The 13,331-nt window shown below is 34.8% G+C and overlaps 1 protein-coding gene across 5 annotated transcripts in view; it reads left to right on the forward strand.

The window, feature by feature from the left end:
- The window catches only part of RNF180 (ring finger protein 180), a 294,055-nt gene that overhangs the window by 219,310 nt on the left and 61,414 nt on the right, over positions 1–13,331 (forward strand). For all 5 annotated transcript variants that reach the window (XM_057541793.1, XM_057541792.1, XM_057541791.1 and 2 more), the window contains one exon: positions 782–1,007. In XM_057541793.1, coding sequence (XP_057397776.1) covers positions 782–1,007 — 226 coding nt within the window. The remainder of the gene's footprint in view (positions 1–781; positions 1,008–13,331) is intronic.

A 13,331-nucleotide genomic window follows, 5' to 3' on the forward strand; every position in this document is an offset into this window, starting at 1 on the left:
TGCTAACCTGAGTGCCTCTTTCCTAACTACCGTTTGTTTGTTTTTTTTTAACGTCCTTATTGGAGTATAATTGCTTTACAATGGTGTGTTAGTTTATGCTTTATAACAAATCCTAACTACCTTTTAATAGCGTCTTTCTTAACTTCCATTTGGGAGAGAGGAGAGGGATCATCATATTTCCCAGTTACAAGGCTCATCCCAGAATTACTACAAGTTTCTTTACCTTATCTACTTCCTGACATACCTTAGGGTTTGGCCTTTTATTGGCTTTGAGGTTCAGGAAGGTGCAAAATGTAGAATAAAAACGCTCCATGCATGGTGTGAAGATGAAGTATGACATCCTCTTACCCTCACTTCTCTTCATGTGTGAATGCCCACGTAAGGCTTTATCATCTTGCGACAGTCAGCTTATTTGCTGTGATGGGAGTGGAATAGACAGGGGGAACCTGTCATCCTAGGACCTAACACTTACTTAAGTAGTGCTGGTTAAATAGAGATACAGGTATACTTAATGTGTTCAGGTACTATATTTTAACATTTAGCATTATATAAAAATACTAAAATGAATAAGACTTCTGGGTTTTTCATGTATGTTTCCAGTTTCTTCCCACTTTGCGAGGTAGCATTTCTGTCACTTTGATTATGCACAGAAACAGATATTACCTGCTTCTCATAAATATTTTCATTCATTTTAAGAAAATATAAAATCAATGTCTCTATTTCTCAGGGAAACCAATCTCATACTGAACTAAGAAAAATCGTTTTTGCTTATGTTTTGCAGACTTTGGATAATGAGATGAGTACAGATGATGACAATGAATATGCAGAAGAAAAGGAGAGCTACATCTGTGCAGTGTGTCTGGATGTTTATTTCAACCCCTACATGTGTTACCCTTGCCACCACATCTTCTGTGAGCCCTGCTTACGGACTCTTGCCAAAGACAATCCTGCAAGCACTCCCTGCCCGTTGTGTCGGACAATTATTTCCAGAGTCTTTTTCCAGACAGGTAACTGTTGTCTTTCATTAACACAATTGCCTGATTATTTTGACTACCTCTTTGTTCCAGTTCTAAAGGTACTGTATGAATTATTATGAGAAAGTTATTGAAAATCATATACAGCATAATTTGTTACTCTCTAGTTTATAAAACAGTGCTTGCCCAACTCATTAGAACTTGTTAAAATCATAGAATCATAGATGAGAATAGTTTCTCATCTCTACTCCTCTATTAGTATTCTTTTCTAAAGCATCCTAACTAGTTATTGTTCAGCATTTACTTGAACATCTCCAGTGTCAAGGACATTCCATTAAAATTTGAAGCAGCCCTATTGATTATTTATTCCTCAAATCTGCCTTCCACTACTCCTCATTCTTTGGCCCATGTTTTTTCCTCTGAAGTCTCAGAGAATAAATCTGTAAATATCTGAGGATAACTATTAGACCTTTCCCCCAGACTCCAAATCTTCTCAACCTTCTTGTTGTTCTTAAGGTCTTTCTTCTTGAACTAGAAGATAGTAAAATTGGAACAAGGATTTGTTTACCTAATTATCATGTAAAGATGGAATATAACACAATATTTAAAACATACTAATGGAGAAAGGAAAAACTAATGAATGTGGAACATAGAAACCTGCTAAGGTGAAAGGGAAAAATGATAGAAGTAAGCAGAGCTGATATTTATTGAGTGCACTACTGTGTGCTAAACCTTAGGGAAGGAAATTTCTATATCCACATTCTCGCCTCAACCATAGAGGAACCAAATGAGGATCAAAGTATGTACTTTATTAATAGTAAAACTGTAGAAAACACATGGTACATTTTTCTTCTGCAAAAGAAAATCCAAGGACCCATCTGCAAGGAAGAATCAGTTTATAAAAATAAGCTTTGCATGCCTTAACCCAACCAGCTGCATGAAGGCTTGCAAACCTGGCTTACAGGCTCAGTAATCACACAGTGAAGAGAAAATAAAGCTTTGCCTTTCTGATCTGCCTAGTGCATATAGTTTGGAGCACAAAATCAGTGCACTGAGCACAGACAGACCTGGAGACAAAAGGACATGCCAAGTACAGTTGACTCTACCCAATAGAGAAACATGGTCAGGGACTCCAGGCTGTCATCTGTCACACTGGCAGATCACTCTTCCTTTCATGGGGAAGAGCAAGTAAGGAGTGGAGAGAGGGAAGGAAGCAAATCCATGGGAGGACAGAAGCTTACTGGAAGTTATTCTTCTCTGGCTTACATTGAAGTGGGAAAAATAAGGGTTCTTTTCTAGTACTAGATCCCTTGCTAGGTGCTTTGGAGTGAATGAAATGTGAAGAGTAACATCTCTTTCTCAGTGTTTTCTCTGACCATCTATGCAAGAAAGCATTTACTGAAAGCCTGTTTTGAAGGGAAGCATCTAGGGAATGTACGTAGTGATTTAGACAGATGTCCCTGCCTTCCATGATCCAGTTTAATGTTGACAGGGATTTTAAAATTGCTTTCCTTAATGTCTTAAAACAATAATGACTTGACTCTCTTGGTTCATTTATCAAAGCAACAATGTCATATTTTCCTTTATTTCCAAAATTGGTTCTTCTATGTAATAAATCATATTGGGAATATTTATTCCATTGGAGACTAAATTTGGTTGTGTACTGTTATTTAGAAGCTGATAATAATAATGGGAATATACTACTTAGTTATTTATACCTACCTCAAAAAGATTTGACATGTTTTAAAATATATATGCAGTGAAGTAGCAAGGCAATGGAAGTATTGAATGAAGTATTTCGTTTTAATATTCTGGCTGCCTAAGAAAAAATAAAATAAGCATACAATTAAATGATTCTCATGATCGATGGAAAGAAACATACCAACTCCTAAGGGCAAGAGAAGTTTTTTCCAGCACTTTAAAAGAAATTTTTTAATGTGATTTCTAGGCATATTGAGAGATAGAGTAGGCAGTGTCCTCAAAAGCATCCTCAGAGCAAATGCAATATCAGGTTTTCTAACATGGTATCTTATGGTATTCTTTGATAAGAGCTCAGGGCATATCAGAGTATAGATTAGGGAAAGCAACATTGCCAGTAGCCAGAAAAAAAAAAAAAAAATATATATATATATATATATATATATATATATATATATAAAATCTGGTTTTCCTATAAAAATAACTTCTAAAATTATATAAGTAATGCAATTTCATTGTAGAAAAAATCAGAGTATACAAATAAAATTATAAGCTCAAAATCCTCCATAGTCCTACCATTTAGAGATCACATTTATCGAGTATTCTTCCAGAATATTTTATATCCATATACTTAATCTTTTTTTTTTTTGTAAAATGTTCATTTTGAACATAAGGCTTTTGTTTTACTTTAAAAAAAAATATTTATTTATTTAATTTATTTTGGCTGAGCTGGGTCTTAGTTGCAGCAGCAAGATCTTTAGTTGCAGCATGTGGACTTCTTAGTTGCAGCATGCGAACTCTTAGTTGCAGCTTGCATGTGCTCTCTAGTTCCCCGACCAGGGATCGAACCCGGGCCCCCTGCATTGGGAGCTCAGAGTCTTACCCACTGGACTACCAGGGAAGTCCCTTGTTTTACTTTAAATTCTTGTGATTATATCATGATCTACTTAAGCTATCTACTATTTAGTTTAGTTGTTTATCATTCATTTATTTGCTGATATATATGGATGAATATTTGCACACATCTCCGAGCATTTCCTTGTAATGGATTTCCAGGAGTAGAATTGGTAGTTAAAACCTATATGTGTTTTAAGGCTATGTATATGTTACAAAATTATGCTCCAAAATTATTGCAAGCAGCAATATAATGGGCTTATTTTCTCAACACTCTGGACTATCCATTTTTTTCCTTTTAAATCCCTTACCATGCCCTTTGCTGATTTTTCTTTTGGTCTGTTCATCATTTTCTTGTTTACTGCAAGAGGATTTTTTTTTTCAGTAATGTCAGCTTTTGTCATATGTGGCAAGTCACTTTCCTATTTTGTCATATGTACTTGAATTACGTTTATTATATTTTATGAATGTGCAGAACTTCTATATTTTATGTAGTCTTATGTAGCAACCTTTGCCTTTATTATTTCTAATTTCAAAGTTAGGTATTAAAAGGCCTTATCCACTACAGAATTACAGTAAATCCCCTACATATGAACGAGTTGTGTTCTGAGAGCACATTCGTAAGTCCAATTTGTTTGTAAGTCCAACAAAGTTAGCCTAGGTACCCAACTAACACAATCACCTATATAGTACTGTACTGTAATAGGTTTATAATACTTTTCACACAAATAATACATAAAAAACAAACAAACACAAAAAATAGAACTTTTTAATCTTACAGTACAGTACCTTGAAAAGTACAGTAGTACCAGCTACATCACTGCTGCTTTTACGCTTGCTTCCAGACATCCTGAGCTTGAAATAAAGATACTGTACTACTGCACTCTATACAGTACTGTACAGTAAAATACACAAGAGTACAACCACTTGTAGAGGATGCACACATGTGATAACGTATGCCAGACACGTGAACTAACTTATGTGATTGGACATGTGAACACACGATCGCATATTTGAAAGTTCGCACCTTGAAGGTATGTATGTAGGGGACTTACTGTATATAAATAGTCTCTTTACCTATATTTATTTTGGTTTTCATTTTGTCCTCATTTCCCTACTCTTAATTCCAGTCCATTTATTATGGTGTGTGGTTTGGTTAAAAATATAGTACCTTTCAAAAACAAAACAAGAAAACCACAAACAAAAAATTATAATAATAAACCTTGCATAATAGTTTTCTACTAACTTAGAAAGAATAAACAGCTTAAGTCATAATTTAAAAAAATATATAGTCCCTTTATTCCGTGTCTGTAAGCATTTATCCCAGTAACAATTATTGAACAATTCATTTTTTTCTATGCTGATTGAACTGCCTTTTTTAGGTAATGAAGATAATTACTAAAATGTTTCTGTGTTTTTTGGCAGCTGTTCTTTTCCATTCATATTTCTATCTTGTCCTATACCATTACTTCGGTCTTATAATTATTCTAGCTTTATGTTTTAATAACTCACAAGTGAATTAATTTTATAAGTTGGGGAATAATTCACATTTTAATTGACATTTTTATAATATTGTTATAATATTGAAAGCATATTGCCTCTCAATAACATTTCTGTAATTTCCTTTCAAATGGCACAGCAAAATTCTTATTAGCTTTATGCCTGTATATTTTTGTTGCTACAATTGTAAATGGGATTTTTTTCCACTTCTGGTTTCAGCTGCTTTTGTTGATATTTTGGGAGAAAGTCAGTTTCCAATCTTACACTATTCTGTTAACTTTACTGAACCCTGAGAATTATTTATCAAGTGAATGAATTAATCATCTCAGCTACCTAATGTCACCATTCCAATTGTGTACAAACCAGGGGACAGTTATTATCAAAGATTAAAGTGGGAAGGTTGTCATTTTCTAAAGGAACTGAAGATATTTGGCAAATGAATAAGGGGTTAGTTGTAATTTAGAGTAGTTCAGTGGATAGAGTTATGATGAAATTCCTTCCAGATTTATTCCATAGAGTGTGCTTTAGCAAAATAATGATTTAAACCTGAACTCTCAATATAACATTCAGTATTTAATGCGATTTTGCTTAAATTTCTTAACACTGTTAGATGTGATCTTGATAAAGTTCTTGATACACTAGAAGTTGAGAATTTGAAGTGGGAGAGCATATATAGAAGACAGTATAGAAGGCATTAATATCATTTGTTAGTGGAGGTCAAGATAATACTGTCAAAAGTTAATGGAGTAGCATGGATATATATATACTACCAAATGTAAAATAGATAGCTAGTGGGAAGCAGCTGCATAGCACGGGAGATCAGCTCAGTGCTTTGTGACCACCTAGAGGGGTGGAATAGGGAGGGTGGGAGGGAGATGCAAGAGGGAGAAGATATGGGGATATATGTATATGTATAGCTGATGCACTTTGTTATCAAGCAGAAACTAACACACCACTGTAAAGCAATTATACTCCAATAACGATGTTTTAAAAAAAAAGTTAAATAAATAAATAAAACTAGCAAATATGGGAAAAAAAGTTAACAGAAAAACATACAACAAGATAGGTAGTAGACACTATTGGTTGCTAATTCGTATCCATTACATCTTTCTTCCTAACATACCCTGAGTTTTATTCCAGTATTTAACTCCCTCAGCATAGGCCAGGTGGCTCCTGGGTAGATGAACCCATCTTTGGCTTTTTGGTAATCTATTCCTTTTGCCAGTGATAGGTTCATAAATGGGCATGTGATTCAGTTCTGAGTGATGAGGTGAGACTAAAATTTGCCTTTACTCTTAAGACATGAGATGGAAAAGCTAGTTTCTTCCCCATTGGACATAAACAAGAAAGTGTGTAATAGGAATAATTACTGGCAGCCATCTTATGAGCAAGTGGGGAACCAGCTTAGTATAAAGTCTTTATTTTGGATAGTAAAACTAAGGAAAGAAATGAACAAGGGGTCTTGATGACATTGTTTAACCACCAAGTCAGCCGGGTTTGAAGCCTACCCTACCTTTGAATTTTCTATTACATGAAATATTAAATTTACTAATTAACTAAGGCAGTTTGAATAAATTTTCTATTAGTGTACACCAAGAGCATCCTAACTGATAAAAGCGTTCTAATAATAAAGATAGACAATATAGAAACTAAAAATGATATTATTCACAAAAATTTGAGAGGTGAGAAGGGAAGAAGATATTGCAAAAGACCCAAATGCTCCTAGAAGGAAGTCAATATTATTTAAAGTTGATAAATTAAGAAATAGTGAAGAAGATTTCTGGAATGGTAGCGTGAGAAGCTTCATGGATCCTCACCCCAGCAAAACAACCGTTTAACTGGTGAAATGATTTTTTTTTTCATTTAAGTCTATGGAAATTGTACTAAGGATATACAGCAAATAGAAAAACATTTATTTTTTTTAAAATCTACTGAAATCTACCACTATACTCGGTAGAACATAGAGAGCCTGTCACATTTAGATATTCATATGCAAAGGAATGAATTTGGAACCCTCCCTCACACTATGAATACACACACCCACACACACACACACACACGCACACACACGCACACATACACAAATTAACTTAAAATGAAACAAAGACCTAAATGTAAGAGATAAAAATATAAAACTCTTAGAAGACAACATAGGTGTAAATATTTTTTGAAATTGGATTGGGCTATGGTTTCTTAGATATGACACCTAAAGCACAAACAGCCAAAGAAGAAATAGATAAATCAGACTTCATCAAAGTTAAAAACTTCTCTGCTTAAAGGGATATTATCAAGAAAGTGAAAAGATAACCACAGGATAAACGAAAATATTTGTAAGTCATATATGTGACAGGGGTCTAGTATCTAGAATATATTAAGAACTGTTACAACTCAAGAATTAAAAAACAAATAACCGTATTTTAAAATGGACAAAGAGTTTGAATAGACAGTTCTCCAAAGAAGATATAAAGATGGCCAATAAGCACATGAAAAAAATGCTCAATATCATTAGTCATTAGTTGCAAATCCAAACTATAATGAGATATCACTTCACAGTCACTAGGATGGCTATAATTAAAAAGATAGACAATAACAAGTGTTGACAAGGATATGGAGATATGGAACTCATATGTTGCTGGTTGGAGTATAAAATGGCAAAGTCACTTTGGAAAACAGCAGAATAAACTTTGCACATGGAAGACTCTAAGCCTGCTTGTGAGACTGGGAAAAGTTCTGATGTTAAGAGTTCTTTTGTCTGTGGAGATGAAAAAGAATCCAGGATGGGCAGAGCTGAGGAGAAAGACCTCTGGATAGGGAAGACCTTTCCTATTGATTGACTGACAGCCTCGTTCTTTCAGACAAGGAACTCCCACATCAGCACCCCAACAGTAGGTCTGTTCAGAGAGGTGCTACATGCTGTATAACAGGGTCTGCAGGCCACCTTCATCAGCAGGCTGAGGAAGGGAAAAGGCTTTAAATGGACAGAGGGTCATCCAAGTGAGGGGGGAGAAATCCCTCAGCCAAGGAGATTATGGTTTCATTTTAAGGGAAGGCATCATATTTTCTTGAATTGACTTTATGACTGAAGCCTTCAAACCAAGCATGTCACTGCCCCTATTGTGGACTGACTCTGGAGAACACTGGTATGGGCAGTCCTACTATAGACTCAGTGTTCATTGTTCAGGGATCCCAGCCCATGCTCATATGGAAGATACAAGTGTCTCAGGTATTGCATAAGGAGCCACAGGGTCAGTACAACTTAACTCTCAATTGTGAAGTCACTCACTGCTCTCACCTCATTCAAATGTACCCAAAGCTCAGCAAGGAAGATTTCTACCCTTGTTCCACTATTTTCCTGCATTCAACCTCTGTCTCCTTTTTGACCACCCACTCCATGCCACTACCCTTGTGCCTTTACATGGTGGAACTAGATGCTGATAAGCAGAAGTGAACTCCATTGGGAAAAAAAGGAAAAGAAAATGGCTAAGTCTTGACCTTGTGTGTAGAAGTCCCTAACTAAGTAAAGAAATAACATTTAACCTAATCTAGGATTTTAAGCATAAAGCAGGCTTATGATATTTTTCACCAGGGATATTTTGGCTGTCACAATAATAGGAGGATGCTACTGGCATCTAGTCAGCAGGGGCAGGGATGACAGATATCCTGCAGTGTTTGGGCCAGTCCCACACAGTGACAAGTTATCCTGTATTCTGTCTGACTCTGAGATGTCCTGCTGGGCTTTATCCAGGACATACAGCTCATCCAAAAGAACATCACATTTCCTCTTTTTATCCACTGTGACAACCTGTAATTGGTCTTGTTCTATTGTCCCTATTCCCATGAACGGCATTTCATACTTTCTCTTATTCTATACCCAAAAGTCTGGTCTGTTCATTCTTATGCTAATAGTGGTTTTGTTCTTGCGTTCATCCATGCCTCAACTTTTTCATTTTTCTGTTCATCTTGTACAGAATCATCACTGCCTCCAAAATCCACACTTATTCATTTTTTTTTATTGAGGTATAGTGGATTTACAATGCTGTGCCAATCTCTGCTGTACAGCAAAGTGACTCAGTTATACATTCTTTTTTTTTTATATTATTTTTCATTATGGGTTAATCACAGGATATTGAATATAATTCCCTATGCTATATACTAGGACCTTGTTGTTTATCCATCCTATATATAATACTTTATATCTGCTAATCCCAAACTCCCAGTCGTTCCCTCCTCCACCCCCCTCCCCCTTGGCAACTGCAAGTCTGTTCTCTATGTCTGTGAGTCTGTTTCTGTTTTGCAGATAGGTTCATTTGTACCATGTTTTAGATTGCATATATAAGTGATATCATATGGTATTTGTCTTTCTCTTTCTGACTTACTTCACTTAGTATTATAATCTCTGGTTGCATCCATGTTGCTGCAAATGGCACTATTTTGTTCTTTTTTATGGCTGAGTAGTATTCCATGGTATATATTTACAAACTCATTCTTTATCAATAGGAGTATCTATTTCATGATGTCTTTTAGTGTAGTCACTCTTGTGCTTTAATATATGGAAAAAATATTTTATTATAAAAAAGAAATAGAAAAATAAGCATAATGATTAGAGCAGTGTTTCTCAAATTTCTGTCATTTTCCTACCACCTTTACAATTTTTACTGTATCCACATACCACCAGAATTATTTTTTTACTTAAGGGTTTTCTTCATATCGACACATGTTTTTTTTAAAAAATACTTATTTTAGCCTTATCCTTAACAATTTATTTGTGAATTTATGTATTTGATGTTCTAGTTTATACACTTCTTCTAATATACATTAAAATAAATAGGTAACTATGAAAATTTAAAAATTTTTCATTCAATTTCACCCTAAATCCTTTCACATCTGGCTAGTGGTTTGCAAACCAAGTGTTGAAAAACACTGCCTTGCACTTATGGAGGTTAATCTCCAGAAAAAAGCTTGAAAACAGGAATATTTAAAACAGTCCCTGGGGATTGTGAGTGGAGCTAGAGATAGAGGGAGTGGAATAGATCTTCATTGTTGTTTTGGTTTTGGTTTTGGTTTTTTAAGCCCTTTAACATCATTTGGATCTTTTCAAACCATGGGCATGTGTTACTTTGACAGTTTTTAAAAATAAATAAGTAAACTGAGGTGCAGCATTAAATATGATGGTGGGCAGGGAGGATGGAGTCCTGTTTCTTTTCATACAGAAGACAGAGAATCATGGATTCTTTGAAGCCGAGAATGGATGCTGTGATAACCTTTTTTTTTTTTTAACATCTTTATTGGAGTATAATTGCTTTACGATGGTGTGTTAGTTTCTGCTTTATAACAAATTGAATCAGCTATACATATACATATATCCCCATATCTCCTCCCTCTTGCATCTCCCTCCTACCCTTCCTATCCCACCCCTCTAGGCGGTCACAAAGCACCAAGCTGATCTCCCTGTGCTATGCGGCTGCTTCCGACTATCTGCTTTGAAGATCCACTAGTATATCCCTATCCATAGGCTTTCAAAAGCCTTTTTCTAAATCTTGAAGTGTAACTTTAAATACAAAATAATAACAGTATACATCATAACAGTACAAAGTACTTAGCATTTTGTCTTTATCATACTAAGAGCACAATAAAGGTTATGGTTGAATTGGGCTTAATTTAGTAGATCTCCTCTTGGCCTTATTATTCCTCTAACAGAGGGTAAACTAGTTATTCTTGGGTAATGAAACAGTTACTGAAATAATTCTTAATGCTCCAGAGTCTTAAAGGACATCAATAAGCACAACTTAAACACAAGGTGGCTGAGATGAAAGCTTGGATAAATTCTCTAACCTAAGAAGTTCTTATAGTACTAGCAGATTTCTCCTGGGCCAAAGGGTTAAAGTATTTGTAACTCTTTTCCTATTCAGGTATAAAAATTATGGGTATAAAATATTGCAGTACCAAATATTAAGTGGAATTATTACATTAAAATGGATAAAATTTTAACTATAGTTTATCTACCTAATGAAATAGGAACTCCTAAATATTAACAGCAGTTAAGCATAAATTACATTCTGTAATGACTTGTGTATTGTAAAATCCATAGCTCCACTTTGACAAAGTGTCAAATATAGAATTTTTGTTTTTGGTTTGGTTTGGTCCCTGTTGTATGTGCCTCTGTCATCAGGCTACATATTTAGCTGGAGAATGGAACTTCCTAACTAGATTTTAACTTTGAACAGTTCACTAGGAAAGGGTAAGAAAATCAGGTTAAAATTTATATTCAGAGGATACATAGATAAATATTCATCAGTATTAATGAGATATTCCTCGTTGGTCTCTCTTTCCCAACATTCAGAGTTCCTCTTGCTACCAAATCACATAGGACATGCAGTTACTAGGAGACCTTGCAGCCGCCCTAGGGTGAGAACCTGCCAGGTCTGAAGAGTTGGTTCTGAGGCTTATCTTACTCATATTTCTTTGAGTCAAAGTAGTCATATTTTGTTAAATACAAGCTGTAATAGCAGACTCCAGTTTTCTCTAACTGGTAGTGTTTCCCTCATAGATGAACCTTTCTGGGTGCTCACATGGGTATAAAATGAGTTCCACTAGGAGAGTTAGGGTCCCTTACAAGTGAGACTTTCTTGCCCCTCTTGCAGAAGTGCAGATCAAGCATTGCCCTTGAAACCCTGAAGACAGATTTAAGATAGTTTATAGATTTTCATTGATATCTAGTGAAGTGAGCTCAAATGTCAATATATTAGCCCTTCTCTGTTCCTGTGTAAGGGAAAGATCTCAGATCCCCTTGAAGCAGCATCCTCACTCAGTTTTACTCCTGCTGCTGTAAAACAATACAAAGAAAACTATCTTAGATTGTATATTCTTGAAAAATTACTATTCATCATATTAAATATATAAACATATACATCAATATGTTAAAGAATAAGAGTGAGATGAGACTAATCTAAAAGTTCTAAAGATCATCTCACAAAAGGTTAAACTAAAAGCTATGTTTAAAAAATAAGGGTTAAGCATCAGCTGGTAAAGATTGTTTTGTTAGAAATCTCCCTTTTTATACAAATGCCCACTGATTGGGACTCTTGATTCCCAATCTTGTCTATTCCTTGCAAATGTCCTTTATTGTACATTAATCTCCTGGAACCAAATAATGCCTGTGAACAAGCATGTCCAGTGCCTGTTGAAATGAAGGAAAGTTGGATTTCCACTCAAAATCAGGGCTCATTCTACATATATAATGCAAAACTCTTGGAGAAATAGTCTTTTTCTTTAACTTTTATTAAAACATGCTACAAATTTCTTTTTGTCAAATCATCTTTTTGCAAGTTGCATCTTTGTGAAAAATGAAATATTATGTATCAAACAACATAGGACTCAGAAGGGAATTGTGGGGAAAAAAAAGCTTTCATAATAATGAGACATAATTTTAAGTAGGTAAACAAGGCCTTTAATAATCTAAATGAGATGGGTGGACACATATATCCTAGCCTTTTAAATTAGAACATAATACCACTGGGTCTATCTAAATGACTGTGCCCTGTATTTATAGTAATACTCTTATTATATTCCCCTCCTTAATAGGACCCTAAGGCCTGAATTAACCCTATCATGGCACTTACCTCATAACTTAATGGTTACCTATTTACTAGATAGGATTTAATGCAGGTACTATGCCTGTTTCATAGTTTTAACTCTTATACTTAGCAGAATGCTTAAAACTATTACTAACAAATATTTGCTTAATTATAATTAGTTGTTTAAACATAAAATTGCCCATTTTTAAGCAAAAAGCAGAAATCAGAGTTACACTACCCTATTGGTACTGCCTGTAGTTCAAAATTGTGCTGTGTATGTGGTTGTTCTTATTTTATTCTTTATGATATGATACAGTGAAACTCATGGTAATATACCCTGTAATAATGTGAATTATGTTTTTATGTAGTTGGTGATTGACTCCTGCATTCAGCCAAGTCAAGAAGACTGGAACTTTTATCTTAACACTTACTTACTATTTCTATGATAGTGTCACGCAAAGATGCTGCTGTCTCCACTGGTACTGCCACCACATTAACTAAATGTACCATTTGAGTAGACTTTAGAATCTTTCCAGGACATTCAGGGTTTTGTCTTTTTCTAGCATATTGAATGATATGAAATATTGATTACATCTAATACATTATAATGTGCATTGTAATAAGAAGCCTCTACTCCCTAAGAGGTAGGGTTGGCAAAGGAGGAGATAAAGGTAGTTTTTATCACATTTTA

Source organism: Balaenoptera acutorostrata, chromosome 2 (assembly GCF_949987535.1).
Source record: "Balaenoptera acutorostrata chromosome 2, mBalAcu1.1, whole genome shotgun sequence".
Lineage (NCBI taxonomy): Eukaryota > Metazoa > Chordata > Mammalia > Artiodactyla > Balaenopteridae > Balaenoptera > Balaenoptera acutorostrata.